The 19,367-nt window shown below is 57.3% G+C and overlaps 1 protein-coding gene across 1 annotated transcript in view; it reads right to left on the reverse strand.

Annotated features, from left to right (window-relative positions):
* Positions 1 to 18,820, reverse strand: part of CLIP2 (CAP-Gly domain containing linker protein 2) — a 61,510-nt gene extending 42,690 nt beyond the window's left edge. Inside the window, exons 1-2 of the mRNA XM_021700321.1 lie at positions 18,733 to 18,820; positions 10,731 to 10,924 (exon numbers count right to left, since the gene is read on the reverse strand). Of these exons, the coding sequence (XP_021555996.1) occupies positions 10,731 to 10,857 (127 nt within the window). The 5' untranslated portion in view covers positions 10,858 to 10,924; positions 18,733 to 18,820. The remainder of the gene's footprint in view (positions 1 to 10,730; positions 10,925 to 18,732) is intronic.
* Positions 18,821 to 19,367: the final 547 nt, after the last annotated feature.

Here is a 19,367-nt window from a genome sequence, read left to right on the forward strand (position 1 = left end):
CGGGGGGAAAACACATCCGCCCCTCCTCCTCCTGCAGGGGCTTGGGTCCCACCCTGCCTGGGGAAGCGGGGACAGGCCGAATCTCAGCTGCCAGGGACCCTGTTCTCCGAGCACCCAGGGTCAGACACTGAGGACCACAGGCATGGCCAAACGGGGGCCCAGCAAGGGAGTGGGGTGCAGATAACAACTCAGAGGGCCACCTCCCTGATGGGGAGGAACCTAGATCCATGGGGGCCTGGGGCTGGGGAGAGAAGGCTCCCTGTGAATGCGGGTGCGAGTGCCTTCCAGAACCTCTACCCTGACAATCACACAGCTCACTCCTCACCTCCTCAGAGAAGCCTTCCCTGATTGCTTCTTTTAAAAACCAGTCCACCTACATCGGCCTCCACCCCCTCCATCATCCTTCCAGAGATTTATCCCGTATGTCACCGTGTACACGTGCCCCCCCTTACTTGAACAGACGCTGGGGAGGGCCCTGTTTCCACTCTAGCACCCAGGCTGGCAGGCCCTCAATGCAAGCTGCCTGCTCAGAGCTGGTCCCGCTCCCAGAAGGAGGGGCCGCCACGACTCTGCGCTGGTGTATGGATTTTTCACATCCCCGAGCGGCAGAGAATTGGTCCCATTCCTTCCATCTAGGACAGAGGCTCACTCCAGGCAGCTCCTGGTTCACCTCGTCCGCCCCACCCAACCTTTGTACCTCCCTGAGCCCACTGTTTGCCCTGTGTTTCTACAGGAAAGCTAAGTTCTTCTCCTTTTAGAAGCAAACCTCTATCCCCCTTTGGTCTTCCCAGGGACCCGCCTCCCCACTATCTCTTGCCTGTCCCCCCTCTGGCTCTCCATGTGTGCCACAAATACCCCCCAGCCCTCAAAATAACAGCTTCCCCCATTGACACCCCTCCTGCGGCCACCCACTGTCCTTCCCAGCCAACTAGCTCTTCTCCTTCTATTTAAATGTTTAGACTACACAGATCATCCATGTCCACTGCAGAAAAATCAGAAAGCAGACTTACTGATTTTTTTTTTTTTAATGAAAGCACCTATAGCTCCGCCCTACAAACACAATTACAGTTAATATCTTGGAGTATGTTTCCCCAGACTTTATCCGGTGCGTGGACATTGCATACACAGACTGCGCACTTAAAAAAAAAAACAAACACAAGTGGGACTGTATTTAGACATTACTTGGTCCTTTGCTCTTCTGGCCCTGGGTATTTTTCCATCCAGCCGTGTCTAGAAGGAAGCGGCTTCTTCCACCAGCAACGAGACTCTGCTTCCCAGTCCCTCTGACCCCTTCCCACTGTGGACACTGCCCATGGAGGTCCCCGTGGCCTCCTTACTGCATTGCATTGGGCTCCTTCGGGCCTCGAGGGTCCCCCCGCCCCCTGGCTTGGCTGCCCACCCTCTTCTCAAGGCCCCCCGTGCCCCTGTGACAGGACTCCTCTCTGCCTCCTCCACCCCTGCCCACCCTGGTGGTCCTGTGTCCCAGCCGGTGGGTTGCTGGTAAACGCTTACCAATTAGCTCTCCAGGAGAAAAATAATAACCCTGATTTGTAGCGTTTGCCCATTTCCATAAATTGTCCCACCGTGGTCAATTTCAAGCTACCAGCGTGGTGTCACACTGAACACGGAGTTGGAAAAAGATTATATAGTGTTTCCACCATAGAGCAATAACCTCAAAAACACAGATACTATAAAATCTGACTACTGGTAAAACAGCACTATTTTACCAGTAGTAAATTGGTGGTATAAATACTACTATAAGTACGACTAGAAGTCATGAGTCTTGAGTATTTATTACCTATGTTTTTTTTTTTTTTTAAAGATTTTATTTATTTATTTGAGAGAGAGAGAGAATGAGAGACAGAAAGCACGAGAGGGAAGAGGGTCAGAGGGAGAAGCAGACCCCTTGCTGAGCAGAGAGCCCGATGCGGGACTCGATCCCAGGACTCCAGGATCATGACCTGAGCCGAAGGCAGTCGTTTAACCAACTGAGCCACCCAGGCGCCCCTTTATTACCTATGTTTTTAATAGAATTTATTAAATTGCAAGTTGATACGATCTAGTTTTTTAAGTCAAGGCCGTGTTTAACATCTGGCTTGTAAAATTCCTGACAATTTCAGCGCTGGTTCTCGGGAGTGGGCAGCACACGGCTAGTCCCAGTCCAGCAAAACCCTGCACAGGTGGCCAGGCTAAAACCCATCAGAATTCTCGACAGACCCCCTGAATGACAGACAGGAGAGAAGACAGAGAAGCACCAAGTCTCTGACCTGCCTCTAATGCGGGGAGGGGGAGGGGAGGGGCGAGGGGCAGGAGGGATGTCCTCCTTCTGTGGTCAGTACCTGGGGAGTCCTGATCTACACTGTGCGCCCCCCACAATCTAACCCACTCCTGCACCTTGACCTGTTGCTTATATGCTGCCACGTCCCTGCTGTTTTAAAGACACTAATGCATTCCCCTTGTAAAAGATCCAAGTGACAGAGAAAGATGGAGAAGTTGGGCCCCCATTGCTCACTCCAGTCCTGATCCCGTCCCTGGCCGCCAGACCCACCCTTCCAGCTGCTGCCTCCTCCTGGATGTCCCCTAGGACCTCACACTTGATGTTCTAGACCACAGTGACCCCCCCCCAAGAGCTCCTCCTCTGTACTCCCCAGTTAGGGGGTGCAGTCCCCCAACACCCATTTACTCAGACCACAAATCCTCATTGCTCCTTCCCCTCACCGTGGCCCCCAATCCAGTTATTCATCAGATCTAGCAATTCTGCAGGAGAAATAACTCTGAAATGCACACCTCCCTCTAGGGTCCCAGAGGTCCCTCCAGATAGCAGGCCGGTGAGATTTCACACCACCTGCCACAGCAGCCTACAGAAGGGTCTCTCCCAGCCTCCAGCACCCCCTGCCCTGCTTCACCCCCCTTCCAGAGACATCCAGGAGCCCCCCTAAACATGAACCCACTCACATCCTCACTCCCCACCTGGGTCATTTCAACTCTAGACAGGGAAAACTTTCTAGGTTAACCTTAGACTCTTAGAAGAAGCCTGTGTTAGTTTGTTAAAAAAAAAGTCATAAAAATGAAATACAATAGGGACACCTGGGTGGCTCAGTTGGTTGAGTGTCTGTCTTCAGCTCCGGTCATGATCCCAGGGTCCCTGCATCGCATGGGGCTCCCTGCTCAGCGGGGAGCCTGCTTTTCCCTCTCCCTCTGCCTGCCCCTACCCCTGCTTGTGCTCTCCCATGCTCTCTCTAATAAATGAATAAAATCTTTAAAAAAACAAACAAAAAAAATTTTTAATAGGAAAAAATTAAATAGGGAATGGAATCTTTGGTCCATTTCCCAAAGAAATAATTTAGACAGAAAAAAACTGACTCACTGTCTTATCATTCACAAAACAAACAACAAAAAAACCCCTGGGGGCACCTGGCTGGCTCAGTCAGTAGAGTGTGCGACTCTCGATCTCAGGGTTGTGAGTTCAAGCCCCACATTGGGTGTAAAGATTACTTAAAATAAAAAAAATCTTTAAAAAAACAAAACAAAACCAAAACCCTGAACCTAAGTTCCACCAAAGAGGGGAGCATTATATAAATTATGGTCAAGCCTTTCAGATTCATAAGCAACTTTTTTTTTAAGATTTTATTTTTTTTAACTAATCTCTATACCCAACATGGGGCTCGAACTCACAACCCCAAGATCAAGAGTCACATGCTCTACTGACTGAGCCAGCCAGGCACCCCTTAAGCAACTTTTTAAAAATAATTCTTCCTTGGGGCGCCTGGGTGGCTCAGTCGTTGTGCGTCTGCCTTCGGCTCAGGTCATGATCCCAGGGTGCTGGGATCGAGCCCCGCATCAGGCTCCCTGCTCCGCGGGAAGCCTGCTTCTCCCTCACCCACTCCCCCTGCTTGTGTTCCTGCTATCGCTATCTCTCTCTCTGTCAAATAAATAAATAAAATCTTAAAAAAAAAAAAATTAAAAAAATAAAAATAATTCTTCCAGGTTACACGGAAAGGTGTTTCTGATGTGATACCTGGTCAGAAAGCAGGGCTCAAGAGTGTCCCGACACAGACATGGACACAGATGCCTGGATGCAGGGAACATGATAAAAAGGTATCAATTTTACAAAAACACAAGAGGGGCTTTGCAGGGGCTCACAGTGACGATATGCTCTGAACTGAAGCATGTAATGAAGTTGGCCCTCTGTCCTTGAAGGTCGGAGGGGAAAAAAAGCGTGCCTATGCTAAGACCTAGCCCCTCAAGGAAGCAAGCGGTTCCTTAAATGTTCCACAGAACATAGTTCCACAGGGGATTAATAGGTATTATGAAAATAAATAATCTCCAAATTCCAACAAGCTTGAGAAATAGCAGCTTAAACAAAGTTAGGGTTATTTTTGCTGCAGGACTTGTCAGAGGCTTTAACGTGCTGATGAGCACCACAACCTCGTAGGAGGGGCTATAAAGAAGGTGACCACGTGATTCATCATCCCAAACCAGACACCTTGAAGAGAAGGGAGGCGCTATTAATACGGTGTCATGCCAAGACCACAGACATAAACTAGGGCTGTCCCAGATAGAATGGTCACCCTGGCATCTTCCTCTCTATGTCCATCAGACTAGCTTCAATGCCCCTCACTGGCACAGCCACTCCACAGGACTCCGATTTCCCTTGGTTCACACAGCCCGCCTCCCAGGCTGCTAGGGTACTCATCCAAGTCCCACTCAGAATGCAAGCCCTGGGTAGGGGGGCGCACACCAACTCCCCTCTCCATCCTTGGAGCCCACGACCAGGCTGAAATGCAGACTGGCCACGACCCTGACCTCTCGTCCCCGGGGGCCCCAGAGCAACATACATAAATGCACCACGAACCCCAAAGCAGCCTTCTGCTCTAAGCCCCCTCCTGTCCCTAGCAGGTGCTCAAGGCAGAGGTCATGAAGGAAGGCACCAGGTCCCCATAGCATTCAAGGGAGCCAGCTTTCCTACAGTGCGTCCCCCAGCCTGGTCCACTCTCCAGTCAGTGCTTCTGATCAGTGACTGAATCCACCCCGGGGCCCACCCAGACCACGGCAGGGCCCACCCCCTGAGGCCGCAACAGGCCTGGCGTCCCCCTGCTCTGTCTCCAGCCAGCCACCCCGGAAGAAGGAACCCTCTATCAGTCCACTCCAGGGTGGGCTCTGTCCCAAAGAGAGCTCGGCGTCCTTCCTGAGCCAAACGGGACTCAGAAGTCCCCTTCCGTTCCCCCCTACTCCCAAACCAGGAGGACAGAGCCCCCATCCAGCAGACTCAGGCAGGGACCGAGGTGGGGAAGACAGTGCGAGGCTTACCCTGGAAAGAGCAGAGCCAGCTCCCCATGGAGAAGCCCTGCTCTGGCTACACCACGGCCGGCAGGCAGGCACTGGCAGATGGGCCCCTGCCCCCCGGATCAATACCAGGCGACGTCAGGAACATTAGGAGGCTGCCCTGCCCCCCACCTGCTCTGCAGTCCAGCCACAGAAATGCTCAGCTTGGCTTTCCCCCTCCTGATGCCATTAAAAAGTTTAGGATGTGGTTAGGGGAGGAGGGCCGGAGAACTTGACCTTGAAGGGGGTGGGGTGCTGCCTGGGGCTCGTGCAGCCTCTGCAGGGGCAATGGCTGGAAGTCTGTCCTGGTTCTGCCCATGTCTGCACGGCGGCTGGGCCAAGTCACTGGAAACGGGGATGATGCCACCTGCCCTCCCAGGGAGCGGGGTACCAAGGTGAAAGACATCACCCTCCAGGGGGTGGAGTAGGATAGGGCCCGTGTCTAAGACTAGAGGCCAGCTCCAGCCCTATGGGTCCCAGCTGGGGCACATCGGGCTGGTTCCCGGGTCTGGAGCGCCCACCGGGTACGGGGGGCATCTGGGTCCCAGTTCCGTAAGCCAGAGCGGAAAAGCTCTGGGACCAGCCCTGTGTAGGCCCTCTGGGGGGATCACGACACAGGCAGTGGACCCTGCCCCGAGTGGCCTACTCCCTGCCTGAAGGGGGAACTCCCGTGCACACCCATCCTTGACCTCCATGTCCTGGGTCCCCAGCATGAGGAAGGCCATAGGCAATTTGGGGGACAGCTGTGCCCAGCCTAATGAGAACTGATCACTCCTCCCACCTGCCACCTGCCCAGGACAGGACTAAACCGGGGGTCCCAGCCACCCCACCCCTGCGCAGGGCGGTAAGTGCCAGTGGCCTGAGCCAGCTTCAGACCCAGCCCACCTGAGTCTCCACTCCAGCCCCGCCACTCTCTGGCCCTATTGTTCTGGGCAACTCAGATGACAGCTTGAGCCTATGGAAAGAACAGTTCTCTCCCTGGGTGGTTCAAGAGAAGCAGCATGGTAAGACGCCTTGGTGAAGCAGGGAGGGTCAAACACCGTCCCTTGTCCCTCGTAAATGGGATACCTCTGGGGCCGGACCACAGCGCCTGGGGGAGGGGAGGGGCCCCTTGAGGACCTGCCTGCTCTGGGGGAGGGGCAGAGGGAGCGCGGCAGTGGCCTGTGTCTGTCCCTTGCCCGGCAGCCCTGAGTCCTCCCCATGTCACTCCCCAGGTCACCCATTCTTGTTGGGGCCAGGAGGGACCCCCACCACCTGGCCTGCCTGCCTCCACCTGAGGCCCAGAAGCAGACCCCGCGGGAGGGCTGGGGGCTCCTGTTCACAGCCTGCTGCCATCCCCTCTTGCCCACCATCGTGGGGCAGTGGTGGACCCTCTGCCGGCCTGGAAGCCTGGACCCCCTTCTCCTCCCTCAGGCCCAGGATGGATTCCAAACCCCAGGCGGCCCCCCGGGCCAGCTCCCAGCTCCCCACTGGGGCCCCGACGCCTGCCCTGGACCTGTTCCCGACACTCCCCCCTTGCCCACTCGAGCCGCGCTCTGACCCGCAGACACCTCAAGACTCAGGGCCTTTGCAGCCGCTAGTCCCTCTGCCTGGATGCTCTTCCCAGCTCGGCTGGGCTGCTTGCTGCTTGTCACTCAGATCTTTGTACCAGTGTCACCTCCTGAGCAAGAGCCTCCGTGACAGCCTGACCTGAAGCAGCCTCCAGGGGGGCTCCATCCTGCCCGGCGGGGATGCCCCTGACCTCATGAGCCTCTGCGCACTGGTGGGTTCCAGACGGCCCTCCTGTGCACCTGCCACTCTGACCACCTCTGGGCCACCTCCCAGGACGACAGTCCCCCTCCAACAGCCCCTTGTTCCTGCCGCTTCCTGTATGTCCCAGCTCTGGGAACTGACGCAGCCCCCCTCCGTCTCCACAGGGTTGGGGGCAGGGGCACCGGGCCAGGCCCGGCTCTGGGCCAGACCCTCAGCCCGGAGGCTGAGCTCACACTTTGGGAGACAGCCACTGCCCCGATTCCCAGAACAGAGTCCACTTATTGCTGCCGCCGCGCCCCCACCATCACTCCCAGGCTCCAGTCTCCACCAGACCCACCTCTGGGGCCCCAGTGCCCCTCACGCAGGGTCCCGGCCTCCTACAGGGGTGGGCACGTCCTGCACCTTGGACAGCAGATGGCCAGAGCCTTGGGGTGGGTGAGGGAGCCCAAGGAGCCAGCGGGGGGCGGGGGGGGTGACCCTGTCCTCCTCTGGTCTTTCCACCTGCCCCTCCTCCTCTCCAGAGACTCTGGTTCTGAGACCCGGAGCAGAGCTGGGACAAAAGTTGCCGCTGTGGGCCCCAGAAATCTTCCTTCCTCCTCTCGCCAGGCCAGTTGCTCTGGGCTCTCTGCTCCCTCCCTGCCGCCTGGAAGCCTTGCTGGGACCTGCCAGAGGCAGAGGGAGGGGGACGCCAAGCCCAGATGCCCCAGCGGGCACGGGGGTGTGGCTCTGTCATCAATCGGGCATTCACGGCGTGGCACCTCCTCTCTCTGGAACAGTCCTGCAGGGTGGGGGGGGTGCGGGGGGGCCCCAGGCAGAGTCAGACCCCACAGCCCCCACCCTGAGGGGAAGCAAGCAGCAGGCCACACAGAGACCAGCGAAGACACTGCAGCAGTTCAGGTTGGGTGGGGGGGGGGACACTTCCCACGGAAGGCAGTAAGACGCGCCGCGGTGAGTGGCAGACTTGGGCACGGCCCACGACTGAACCGCTTCCAACGGTCATGTGCCATAGGAGAAAAGCCCGGAAGGAGCTCTGTCACAGTGGCGGCTGTGATTAGGTTAAGCAGAAGGGTGGTGGCTGCTGCTTTTATCACTCGCAAAACTTTCTGTAATGGCACTATGGAGGGATGGGGAAAGGAAAAGAAAGGAGTCCTTCTTGAGTTTTGGACCTGCAGGCACTTGGCGCTCATTAACTCTCTGGATCCCATTTGTGGCTCAGAGAGATTAAGTTCCTCTTCCAGAGTCCCACAGCAGGGGCAGTTAGTTAGAAGGGGCATTAAGGGCGGGATCAGAGCCAGAATTCAGGCCCCTCTTGATCGGGGAGGGAGCAATGAGGACAAAACCCAGAAGGTGTGACGGGGCTCTCTCCAGGACACAAGAGGGTCAGGTCACGCTGGTGACATTCTCCCAGGGAGTCGCCACACAACCCCCACTGGACCCAGCTCAGCCCCCCTCGTGCCCTTGCCCGTGCCCTTCCTCCACTGCCAGCAGGCCCTCCTCCTCTCCACACTCACATTCCCTCCATCCTGAAGGCTCAGCTCATTCCGGCTTCCTCTGGGAAGCCTTCCCTGATGGCCCACTCCTGGTGGTCGGCCTTCTGACCTCCCCTAGCCCTGGCAGCGAGTGCAGGCCTCCCGACCTGGGTGGCCACACGCCTCCTCACTGGGCTCCTCACCCCCACAACCCGTTCTCCACACAGTGAGCTGAGGGACGTGAGTGTCCAACCATTCCTCTGCTAACACCCTCCAACAGCCCTGGTCACCCCGAAAACCAACCCAAACCCCTGCCCTTCACGATCTGCCTCCGCCACCCTCCCCAACCTCATTTCACACTCCTCTCCACCCAGACTTGTCTTCCTTCCTTCTCTCACAAACCAGGTCCATTCCTGCCTCAGAGCCTTTGCATCACTTGTTCTGTCCCCCCAGAACATCCTTTCCCCTGTGTTTTCTCTCTCTGGCCTCTTCCCATTGTTCAGTAATGTCATGAGTAAAGGAGAATTTGTCACATTGGAAAGGAAGTCTGGGCCTCCAATGGGACTGTTCTGGACAAGCCTGCCTGCAGAAGTCTGCCCAGAGGCCATACAACACAGCTTCCTTACCCTCCCAGCCTTATTGTCTGACTCTGCCAAGGCCCTGGTTCTGCCAACTGTCCATACCTTTGGCTCAGACTTTCCTTGACTCCACCCAGGGCCCCGATTGCCTAATCTGGCCCCCGGCTATTTTTCTGTCTCTCCAAACTTCTGTACCAATCAGATGAGATGGACAGTGTCTTACCCTGCTGGCTGGAGGGTAATCAAAGCCAGGATTTGTGCCCAAAGACATTCATCACAGCGTCATTTATCAAAGTGGAAAAATAGGAAACAATCATCCCCAACTGCAGAGAAGGAGTTAAGAACACGTTTCCAATTCTTTTTTTATCATATTCCTTTTGATTTAAACTCTCCGATGGCTTCCCGGTGTTATTACAACAGAAGCGAAATGCCCTGGACAGCCCCCCCAAGCTGTCCCCACCGTCGCCCATCCTCTCTCACCAGCACACTTGTCACTGGCCACATGCCAGCCACACTCTCTTTCTTGCCCTCCCTAGTATTTGCCATGTGCTCTTCCTGCCACTGGGCCTTTGCATGAGCTGTTTCCTCTGCCTGGAACACCCTCCCTTCTTCAACTAATAGACTATCACCCTCTGGACCTCGGCTCACCTGTCCCCTCCTCAAGGCTGAACTCCCAGACCTGGTCAGGCCCCAGTTCTAGGATCTCATGACACTCCACGTCCCCCACCAGACCAGCAGCCCCGAGGGAGGGCTAGGCCCACTTCCGGTTTTGCTCAGAACGAGTGCTCTGGTGGTTAAGACTGTGTCAACAAAGCAGGCCTTTCATTTATAGTTGCTGGTTGGACAGGATACCTTACAGCCATTAAAAATGACGAGGAAAAATCCACTTGATCATATTAGAAGGGAAAAAACCAGATTTTCAAGTTGTATATGCAGCATGATTGCATGCAGGTACGAAAAAAATAGTAGAAGAATAGAAACCAAAATAACGGTTGCCTCTAAGGGTGAAGATGACAGGCAATGTTACCTCTGCAGCAAACTTCCTGAATATTCCACTGTGGGCTCCCTTACTCTCATCCTCAGAAGAGCACGCAGCTAACAGCTGTCCCCCACCCCCAGCCCGGGCACCCAGCCCCCACCTCCGCCCGCCAGCAGGAGGACGAGGGGTCAGGGGCGGAAAGGCTAAAGGACATGGTTCTGGGTGGCAGACAAGAAGGCTGGCGGGAAGATGGAGCTGGCTCGCTAGGACAATCCCAGACCCTGGAAGGGAACACAAGGGGGGCAGGGAGGCCGGTGGAGGCTGGAGTTTGAATCCTGGCTGAGTGACCTTGGGCCCATTGCCATGCCCACCCGGATCCCCACTTTCTCACCCCCAAGCGGAGCCCGCAGTACGACCTGCGTCCCAAGCAGGGGGAGCGTGAAAAAGAACGGCACCCATAAAGCGTGCATCAGTGCTCGGCGCTAGTTAATCAGGAAAGGGATTACCGCCAGACAGAAGGAAGAACTTCCGTGTGCTGCTAGCCCCCAGGCTGGTCTCTGAGGGGCTCTTCTGGAAGAACCGCTCCCCACACCCGGCCCTTCACCCACCACCTTCGGCCCCGCGCACCTTCCTTGGAGCCGGTGGCCGCCACTGCCGCCGCGGACACGGAGGCCGACCCAGTGGACGTCCGGCCCACGGGGCTCGAGTGCTTCCCCCCACGGCCGGGGGGCTTCAGGCCGCTGGGCTTCTGCATGGTGGTGCCACTCGGTGTGTGGAGAAGGGTCCGTGCGGGTCACGTCCTGTCTGCCATCGCCCCTCACCTGCGGGCAGACGAGAGCGATCACCTCATCATGTCACCACGGGCCAGGGCCCCCCCAGTGGTGACACAGCAGGATTCCTGCACCCCCCTACCCAGTGGGGCGGGGGCCACCATCCCCCTCTTCCCTAGAGAGGGAAACCGAGACACAGAGCAATGGCAGCAAGCATGGGCCCAGTGTGGCAATGGTGTGGCCTGGCCCGTGTCCTGGTCTGCTGGACTCCGCGGTCGGCCGTGCGGTCTCTGCCCGCCTCCTGGGCCCGGCAGGCGAGAATCAGGAGCAGGGAGGTTTGGGGGTCGGCAGGAGGAGCTGTCGTAGCCCCAGCAGCCCTCCATGGGGACCCCGCAGGTTTGGCTGAGTGGGACTCCCCCCGAACACAGGCTGCTACGGATTCTGACACGCATGGGCAGCCTGGGGCAGACAAGACAGGCCTGCCGTCCCCGGGCCCTCTCCTCCGCTGCCCTGTGCACACACCCTCTCTTGCACCAGACGTTCATGGAGGGCTCGCCAGGAGCCAGACCCGGTCCTGCCCCGGAGCTGCAGGCCTCTGTCTGGCGAGCACATTGTCCAGTGGGGAAAGGGAACACAGAGCCCCACCGGATGAGCAGAGGATTCTGGGCAAAAGCATCACCCCCGGGGTCCTCGGGAACAGGGGAAATCCGTGCTCTCCGGGTGCTCGGCTCTGAGGCCGCCTCTGCCAGTCCAGCCCTATCCTTACCCATCCGTGGTCACAGAACGCTATTCTCTTTCAGAGAACCCTTTCCTCCATTCTTGATCCGTAAGACTTATATGGGCTATCCCCGCCACACACGAGGGGAGTCGGCACATGACCCAGGCCTGGCCAGAGCCCCCGTGGTTAGGTAAGGGAAAATCATATGACGCAAGGAGCACCAGGGCCTGGACTCTGGCTGCTACCTTTAGGAAGGGTTATTTTCTTTCTCTGGGGCTGCCTGGGTGTGGGTTGGATGCCAGCGACTACAGGGCCATCCCAGTTATCGCATGGAGGAGCCTGCCAGGGAATGAGGCCAATGTGGAGAAAGCAGAGCTGAGCTGCTGGATTTGGATGGAGGGCCTGGATCCAGCTGAGCCTGAAGCTGGTCCCTTGAGCGCCTTACTTACACCAGTCAACAAATCCTCACACCCATGCATCGTTTTCTCTTTTTGCCTAAACCTATTTGAGGGGCACTGCCCCTTGCAACCAAACGAGTTCTGACTGATAAAGAAGCCAATCCACAAGGCTCACGGCAGGAGTCTGCAAAGTGCCCTCCAAATGGCTGTCAGGTCAGCAAGTTGAGCCAGCGACACGATGACCTGTCTTAGCACAGCCATGGGATGAACTTCATGCAGGGCTGCCAGCCCTAAGAGCAGAGACAGATAATCCCCCGGGGCACATGAGTGACACCTACAGGCCCAAGTTAGCCAACAGGAATATGGTCCATGGCTGTCACCCTTGGCCTGGTCCTAAAGCCTTCCAAACCCAACATTCCAATCCTCCGATGGACAACTCTGACACCCCAGGAATTCTGGGGCCCGGGAGTCGCTCGATCAGCTGCTCCCTCGTTCCCCAGAACCTGGCCCTCCAGCAAGCTCATTCCCCAGGGAAGTGACTGTGGGTTGCAGACATTGCTCTCTGGTTAGGTTAGGACTTGCTGGCGTCCCCCCAAGCCCGAATGACTGACTGAGCCAGCAGGGGCATGCTCTCTGGTGACAGCGAATATCCCTCCCTGTGGGTGCCTAACTGGCTTCCTGCTCCAGCGGCTTAGCGGGGGGCCCTCTGACCTAGGAAATCCTAATGCAGGGCCCCACGTGTGAGGCAGAGGAAGGCCTCTTGCTGGGACTGGAACAAGATGCAAGGTGCCCCCTCCCCATGACTTTTGGGCCCCCTCTCTGCCTGAAACACCCCCCCCACACACAGAGAAAAATATTACAAATCATACATTAAAAGACTTCTATTCAGAACACTTAAAGAACTCTAATCACCAGGCGCCTGGGTGGCTCAGTCAGTTAAGCGTCTGCCTTCGGCTCAGGTCACGATCTCAGGGTCCTGGCATCGAGTCCTGCATGGGGGGGGGGGGGCCTGCTCAGTGGGGAGTCTGCTTCTCCCTCTGCCCCTCTTCCCATTTGTTCTCTCAATCTCTCTCTCAAATAAATAAAATCTTTAAAAAAAATAAGTTAAATGTGTATCTACCATATGACCCAACCGCCCAAGAAAAACAAAAACACATATTCATACAAAAACCTGTAAAAAAAAGTTCATAGCAACTTTATTCATAATAGCCGAACAATGGAAAACGACGAAATACCCATCACCTGGTGAGTGATAGGCAGGGTATCTACACAACAGAACGCTCCTTGGCAATAATAAGTGAGTATGACACGTGTAACGATATTGACCACCCTCAACAATGTTACACTAACCGCAAGACACCAAACACACAAGACTACATACTGCATGATTCTTATTTATAGGGGATCTCAAAACTATAGACACAGAAAGCAAATCAGGGGTTGCCTGGGGGTGGAAGCTGGGACTGACCACAAACAGGCATGAGAGAACTTTCCAGAAGGCAGAAGTGTAACGGATTGTGATGGCCATACAACTTGTATTTATACTAAATATCAAAGTAGTCACCAAGCCATATTTAAAATGGGTGAATTTTGGGACACCTGGGTGGCTCAGTCGTTAAGCGCCTGCCTTCGGCTCGGGTCATGATCCCAGGGTCCTGGGATCGAGCCCCGCATCGGACTCCCTGCTCCGCGGGAAGCCTGCTTCTCCCTCTCCCACTCCCCCTGCTTGTGTTCCCTCTCTGTCAAATAAATAAAATCTTTAAAAAAAAAAAGGGGGGGTGAATTTTATGGTCTGTAAGCTAAATCTTAACTTCTAAAAATTATATAAAAAATAAAATCCTTGACGGCTCTCCAGAGAAGTTAGTGCGGCGGCCTTCAAAGCCCTCCTCATCTCTTACCTCCAGCACTATGGCCCTCCCTTGCCCACTTCACTCCAGCCAAGCCGGCCTCCGGCCACACCTGGATCACAGTAAGCACTCTCCAGCCTCAGGGCCTTTGCACATGCTATTCCCTCGGCCTCAAATAAAAAGCCATGGCTTTTCATGTAGGCAGTCTGACCTTCCCGCTAGCCAGCATGTCCTATGAGGCAGGGACCAGGCATTATAACAGCATCCCTGGCATCGGAGTCCCAAACCAGCACTGCCACGGATGACCCTGCATTCCCTCCCTACTCACCTGACAACTCCCCACCTCCCAGACCCCACTTGTGCCTTTTCTCCCACCTGCTTCATTGTTCCAACCACCTACGCAATACCTAGCCCAATGCTTCCTCCTCCGCGAAGTCTCCCCAAACCTCTGGCCCACAGAGACCTCAGGATGGCATGCTGAGCCGAGGAGAGATACTGTTCTCCTTTATCTTCATCTTGCCTCCCGGGAGCCCGCGGGCAACCCCAGGCAGGGCCCCAGCTTCTCTGAGAACCCGGCCCCAGCACAGCGCCTGGCCCAGAGCCCGTGATCCGGAAACCCCATGCGAGGGCACACCTGCCACTGCCCAGAGGACAAAGGCCTCCGAAGCCACAAATCTCCAGGACGCTCCTCCCAGGGGAGGCTTCCGGAGGCTCCCAGCGTTGCCCCCCTCCCTCCCGGACCCTGAAGATCCCAGCAGCCTCTAGTATGAAGAAACGGGTATGCCAGGCCTTGCAGGAATGGAGCCTCGCTCGTCTTCCCAAGCCCCGATGAGCCAGAAGCCGACTCACAGGAAGAGCTTGGGAAGCTCAGAAAAGATCAGAACTCACCCAACGTCACACGCTGCTCAGAGACTGTGCTGGACCCAGCCCCGGGCTGGGCAGCCTGGGCCTGGACTAACATTTGTGAGACCCCTGGCCTCTGGGGAGAGCGCCCGCATGCCTTGCTGACAAAGGAGACCAGAGGAGCCGGCTGCACTCACTCATTCCCTCGGCCCACCACCACTGCCAGGGCGCAGGGAGGGCCGGGCAGGAGAGGCCAGTGGCCGCCCCCACCCCCAGGGTCTCCGGAGCTGGGGGAGCCGAGCGAAGGGGAGAGGGGAGGAGAGAAGAAATGGTGAACAGGAAGAGGGGGAGGAGACCTGGGGCCAATCACCCCTTTGTGACTCAGCCCTGCTCGTGGGATAGAGGAAGGAAGGGCTTTCTTGGGAAAAGCCGGGACGTGGTGATAAATTGGCCACTGGCCACGCTCTGGGGGGCGGGGCAGGCCTGGGAGACAGGGAGGGAGCAGACTGCAGGCAATGTGGGTCCAGACCCCGAGCCACCACGAGTGGCTGTGGGTCCGTGGCCCGGTGGGTGCCTGTTGCACCACCGGTAAGAGGGGGTGAAAGTATGGCTGTCCCGTGGGGAGCGTGGATGGGCGAGTCAGGACACATACCCCACGGGCGGCCCTCCGTGCCTGGCCCACGGAAGGCCCCGGGGAAGGGCAACTGCCACGCCGATGGGTCTCTATTATGATCTCGAAAGGCCCAGGGTGCACACGCTGCCTCCCCCAGGGACTCGGCGCCCAGGCGAGGCGGGCAGGGGAGGGGCGGGGGAGGGCAGGCAGCATTCAGACCAACAGGCCCCCTTTGTGCTGCCCTCAATTGCCATTTACCCCAAAGACAAACCCGGGCTGCATTTCAGGGTTTCCATTTCAGCTGCCCGGGGGTGGCGGGCCGCAGGCTCAGCGGGGAATGAGGCCCAAGAAGTCTCTGCCAGTCGGAGGCCCAGGGTGTGGCCCTGACGGAATTGGGGGAAGGTGCCAAATAGGACAGTGGAAAGCCCACGTCCAGGGTGCTGCCATAGCCCAGGGGCTGCGGGAGGCGGGCGCCAGGAGTCACTTTGGCAAGACACTGTTGCTGGCTAAAGCCCAGCCTTCAAGCCCAGGCTTGCCACCCCCAACATCAGGGCCCCCCCTGGGTTATTCTTCCTACCCCTGCCTCCAGGGTCAGCAGCCAGGGTGCCCGTGCTCCCCGCTCCTCTCCCAGCCCTGTGGTCCGAGTGCCAGACAGCAGAGCTCAGAGATGAACTCCGTGTGGTCCCTGAGCCCTCACCACCAGCCCTAAGGCTCAGGCCACGGCGGCACCGTGGGGGCGGGGGGGGGCAGTGCTCCGTAATAGGGAGCATGGGGCGCTGGGGGCCAGGCAGGGGAACTTCCGGGCAGAAGCCAGATTCTGCCAGGCCAACCGAAGAGTTGAGGATTTAGTGGCTAAAATGTGTGTGTGTCGGGGGGGTTCATCCAGAGATGGGGAGGAACAGCAGGGTGGGGGTGGGGGGGTCTCCCAGTCCCACACACAGGCCATCAGCCTGAGTGGATGTGGGGCTACAGAGGGTGTCAAGCAAGGGGTGTGCCTATTGGCAAAATCACCCAGCTGATGAGGGCGCTGGGGCGAATGAGGGCAGGGAGGCCACAGTCCCGGGGGGCCGCTGTGACAGACAAGGGACGCGACAATGCGGCCTGAACCACCGGTGGGGGGCTGGAGAGGACAGAGAGCAGAGACGTGCTGAGCGGCATTTGGTGGCCAATGGTGCGGGTATGGAGGGAGCACCCAGGGTCCCAGAAGGAGGGGGCATCTCTCCACACGGAGAGGGACCTCGGAGAAGGTGGGGGCTGGAGCGGGGAGCCCGGTTTGGGACATGCCAGGTGTGAGTCCCCTGAGAGACACTTGGGGGGGGACAGGAGGCCGAGTGATGGGGTCCTTGGGAGAAGCACAGGCTGGGAGGACCCCCCAGTATGTGACATGAAGAAGGAAGATTTGAGGGCACCCCGGATAGACAGGTAAGAACGACAGACACGTAAGAACGAGACCGGTAAGAACAGGCAGCTTTCGAGGAGAGGGCCCCACCGGACAGCCGCTGGGCCTCCCAGTCAGCAGGGAAATGCAAATCCAAGCCACAAGGAGATCCTGTTTCCCACCCAATCAGATGGGCAAAAAGTCAAAAAGCCAGGTGACACCAGGAGCTGGCAAGGCCGGGCAGCAGGGGCTGGTGGCCACGGAGCCTGAGCCTGGACCACATAGCCCGGGAGGCACCAGCAGGGTGCTGAACAGTCCACGCAACATCCGGGGATGTGGGTTCGAGGTGGGAACAGGGCTGGGGTGCGGTAACTGGGGGCTCTGTTTCTATTTCTAAGATTTGTTTCTTCAGTCCTGAAGGATATACGTGGGTGTTGATCATATTCTGTCTATTCCTTTTTTTGAGTGTCTAAAATATTCATAATCATTTCAAAAAATGTAGAACTCTACCTCTGAAACTAATCTGTGTTAATTAATTAAATTTAAATAAAATAATTTATTTTTTTTTTAAGATTTTATTTCTCAGAGAGAGACACAGCGAGAGAGGGGACACAAGCAGGTGCGGGGAGAGGGAGAAGCAGGCTTCCTGCGGGGCAGGGAGCCCGATGCAGGGCCCGATCCCAGGACCCTGGGACCATCACCTGAGCCGAAGGCAGACGCTTAACCATCTGAGCCACCCAGGCGCCCTAAACTAAAATTTCTTTTTTTTTTTAAAGTTTTTATTTTTTTATTTTTTAAAGATTTTATTTATTTATTCATGAGAGACAGAGAGAGAGAGAGGCAGAGGGAGAAGCAGGCTCCCCGCAGAGCAGGGAGCCTGATGCGGGACTCGATCCCAGGACTCCGGGATCATGACCTGAGCCGAAGGCAGACGCTTAACCATCTGAGCCATCCAGGCGCCCTAAACTAAAATTTCTAAAAGACGCAAAGGCAGACGGGGGGGGGGGAAGCAAAGAGTGGCTTCCCTCCCTGTACACACCCACCCAGAGGAATGGGAGGGCAGGCCCCAAACAGAGTAGACCCCCCCACAGGTGCTGACTGCCAGGCCAAGGCTCCCCCTGATGTCTGTGTGGTGTGGGCTCCCCCAGCCCTGCCCCACCAGGCACCCCAACAGTCCCACCTGCACCAGAAACCCAGCGCCCCCCCAACCCCTGAATCTAGCGGGCGGGTGTAACCACTGTCCCCATGGGCCTACTCCCAGCTGCCACTCCCTGTTTGTCCCATCCTGCTCGGAAGGGAGGCTCATTTTGTCTGCATCTGACCGAGGTCAGGGACTTCCGCCTGGTGGTGAAGCTAGAGTCCCCACGTGGGGGCACAGAGCAGGGCAGGGCTGAGACAGGCCCCCTCCCTGCGAGTCCTGCCAGCTTGAGGGGAGAGCCAAAGCCGGGGGCCTCACGGGACGGCTGGGGAGACGGCGCCGGCCTCCCTGTGCCCCCGTCCCCACACCCAGCCTTCGCTCTCACCCGGCCAGCGAGGCCCCACAGAGCCAGCCCAGGCTGTGCAATCCTACCACTCACAGGGCTGTGGGCCAATGGCTGGCAGGAGACCGTGGCCCCAAGAAGGACAGGGAGGTAACGGGCCTTGCCAGGGAGTACCAAGGGCCCTGGCGGCCATCCAGAACCAGCCTGGGGAAGGGGCCGGCCCAAGCCTCACAGCAGAGCTGGGATCGGAACCCAAGCTGGAACCCAGGCTCCACCAGCCGACGTGGCTTCAAGGAGAGGCAGGCTGAGGCAGGGAAGATGGCATGCCGGGCCGGCAGCATGGACATGGAGGGCGGGGCACACAGGGGCTGAGTAGAGGACAACCCTTCTCTGGCACCTGAGGCTGGGGGCAAGCGGGGCCAAGTCCAGAAGACTGGGGTCCAGTCCAATGTGCTCACCATTCTCACAGCCTCTAGGCTCAGGGCTGGAGACCCCAATTTGTAAAGTCAGCATTTTCCCCACCCTACCCACAGCCAGGGGTGACAGCAGAGCCCCAGGAAAGACTGGGCTGTCTGTCTTACCTGAGCTGGACACCCTGGAGTGGGGCCATCTTTTCTCAGGCCGGGAGGTAGTTCAGATCCTGTCTCTCAGCACAGCAAAGGGGATCAGGGCTGTGTCGGGTCTGGGGGAGGGGAAGGAAAGTCAAGGTCAGTATACTTCCTTGCCTTACACACACACACACACACACACACACAGAATTGACACACTCACAACCAGGCTCCAGAGCCCGCTCCAGGCTGCGTGGCCACCCACACCCCCAGAGACTGGACAGCTGGGGCCCTCCTGCCACGGGCCCAGGATGCGGGCAGGCACTGGCTGACTCAAGTTGTCCTCCAACCCATCTTTATTCCCATTTCACAGAATGGGAAACTGGGGCCCAGGCTGCCGGTCACAGAGCAAGGGACCAGGACAGTGAGATTCAAGTGACAGAAACTGGTGCTGGGCAAGGGGGTCCCTGCAACCAGATGAAGTCAGAGGCCGAGGGAGGGAAGGGGCCTGCTGAGGTCACCTGCTGATCCAGGCAGAAGAGGAAGGAAAGGGCTCCCGTGTCCTGCCTCCCAGGCCAGGACACTGAGCTACTCTCCTTTTACTATTGTAGCACCGTCCCACACATCCAGGCCAGGGAGCTGCGGGAAAGCACCCCATCACCTGGGTT

This window comes from Neomonachus schauinslandi, chromosome 5 (assembly GCF_002201575.2).
Source record: "Neomonachus schauinslandi chromosome 5, ASM220157v2, whole genome shotgun sequence".
NCBI classification, from domain to species: domain Eukaryota; kingdom Metazoa; phylum Chordata; class Mammalia; order Carnivora; family Phocidae; genus Neomonachus; species Neomonachus schauinslandi.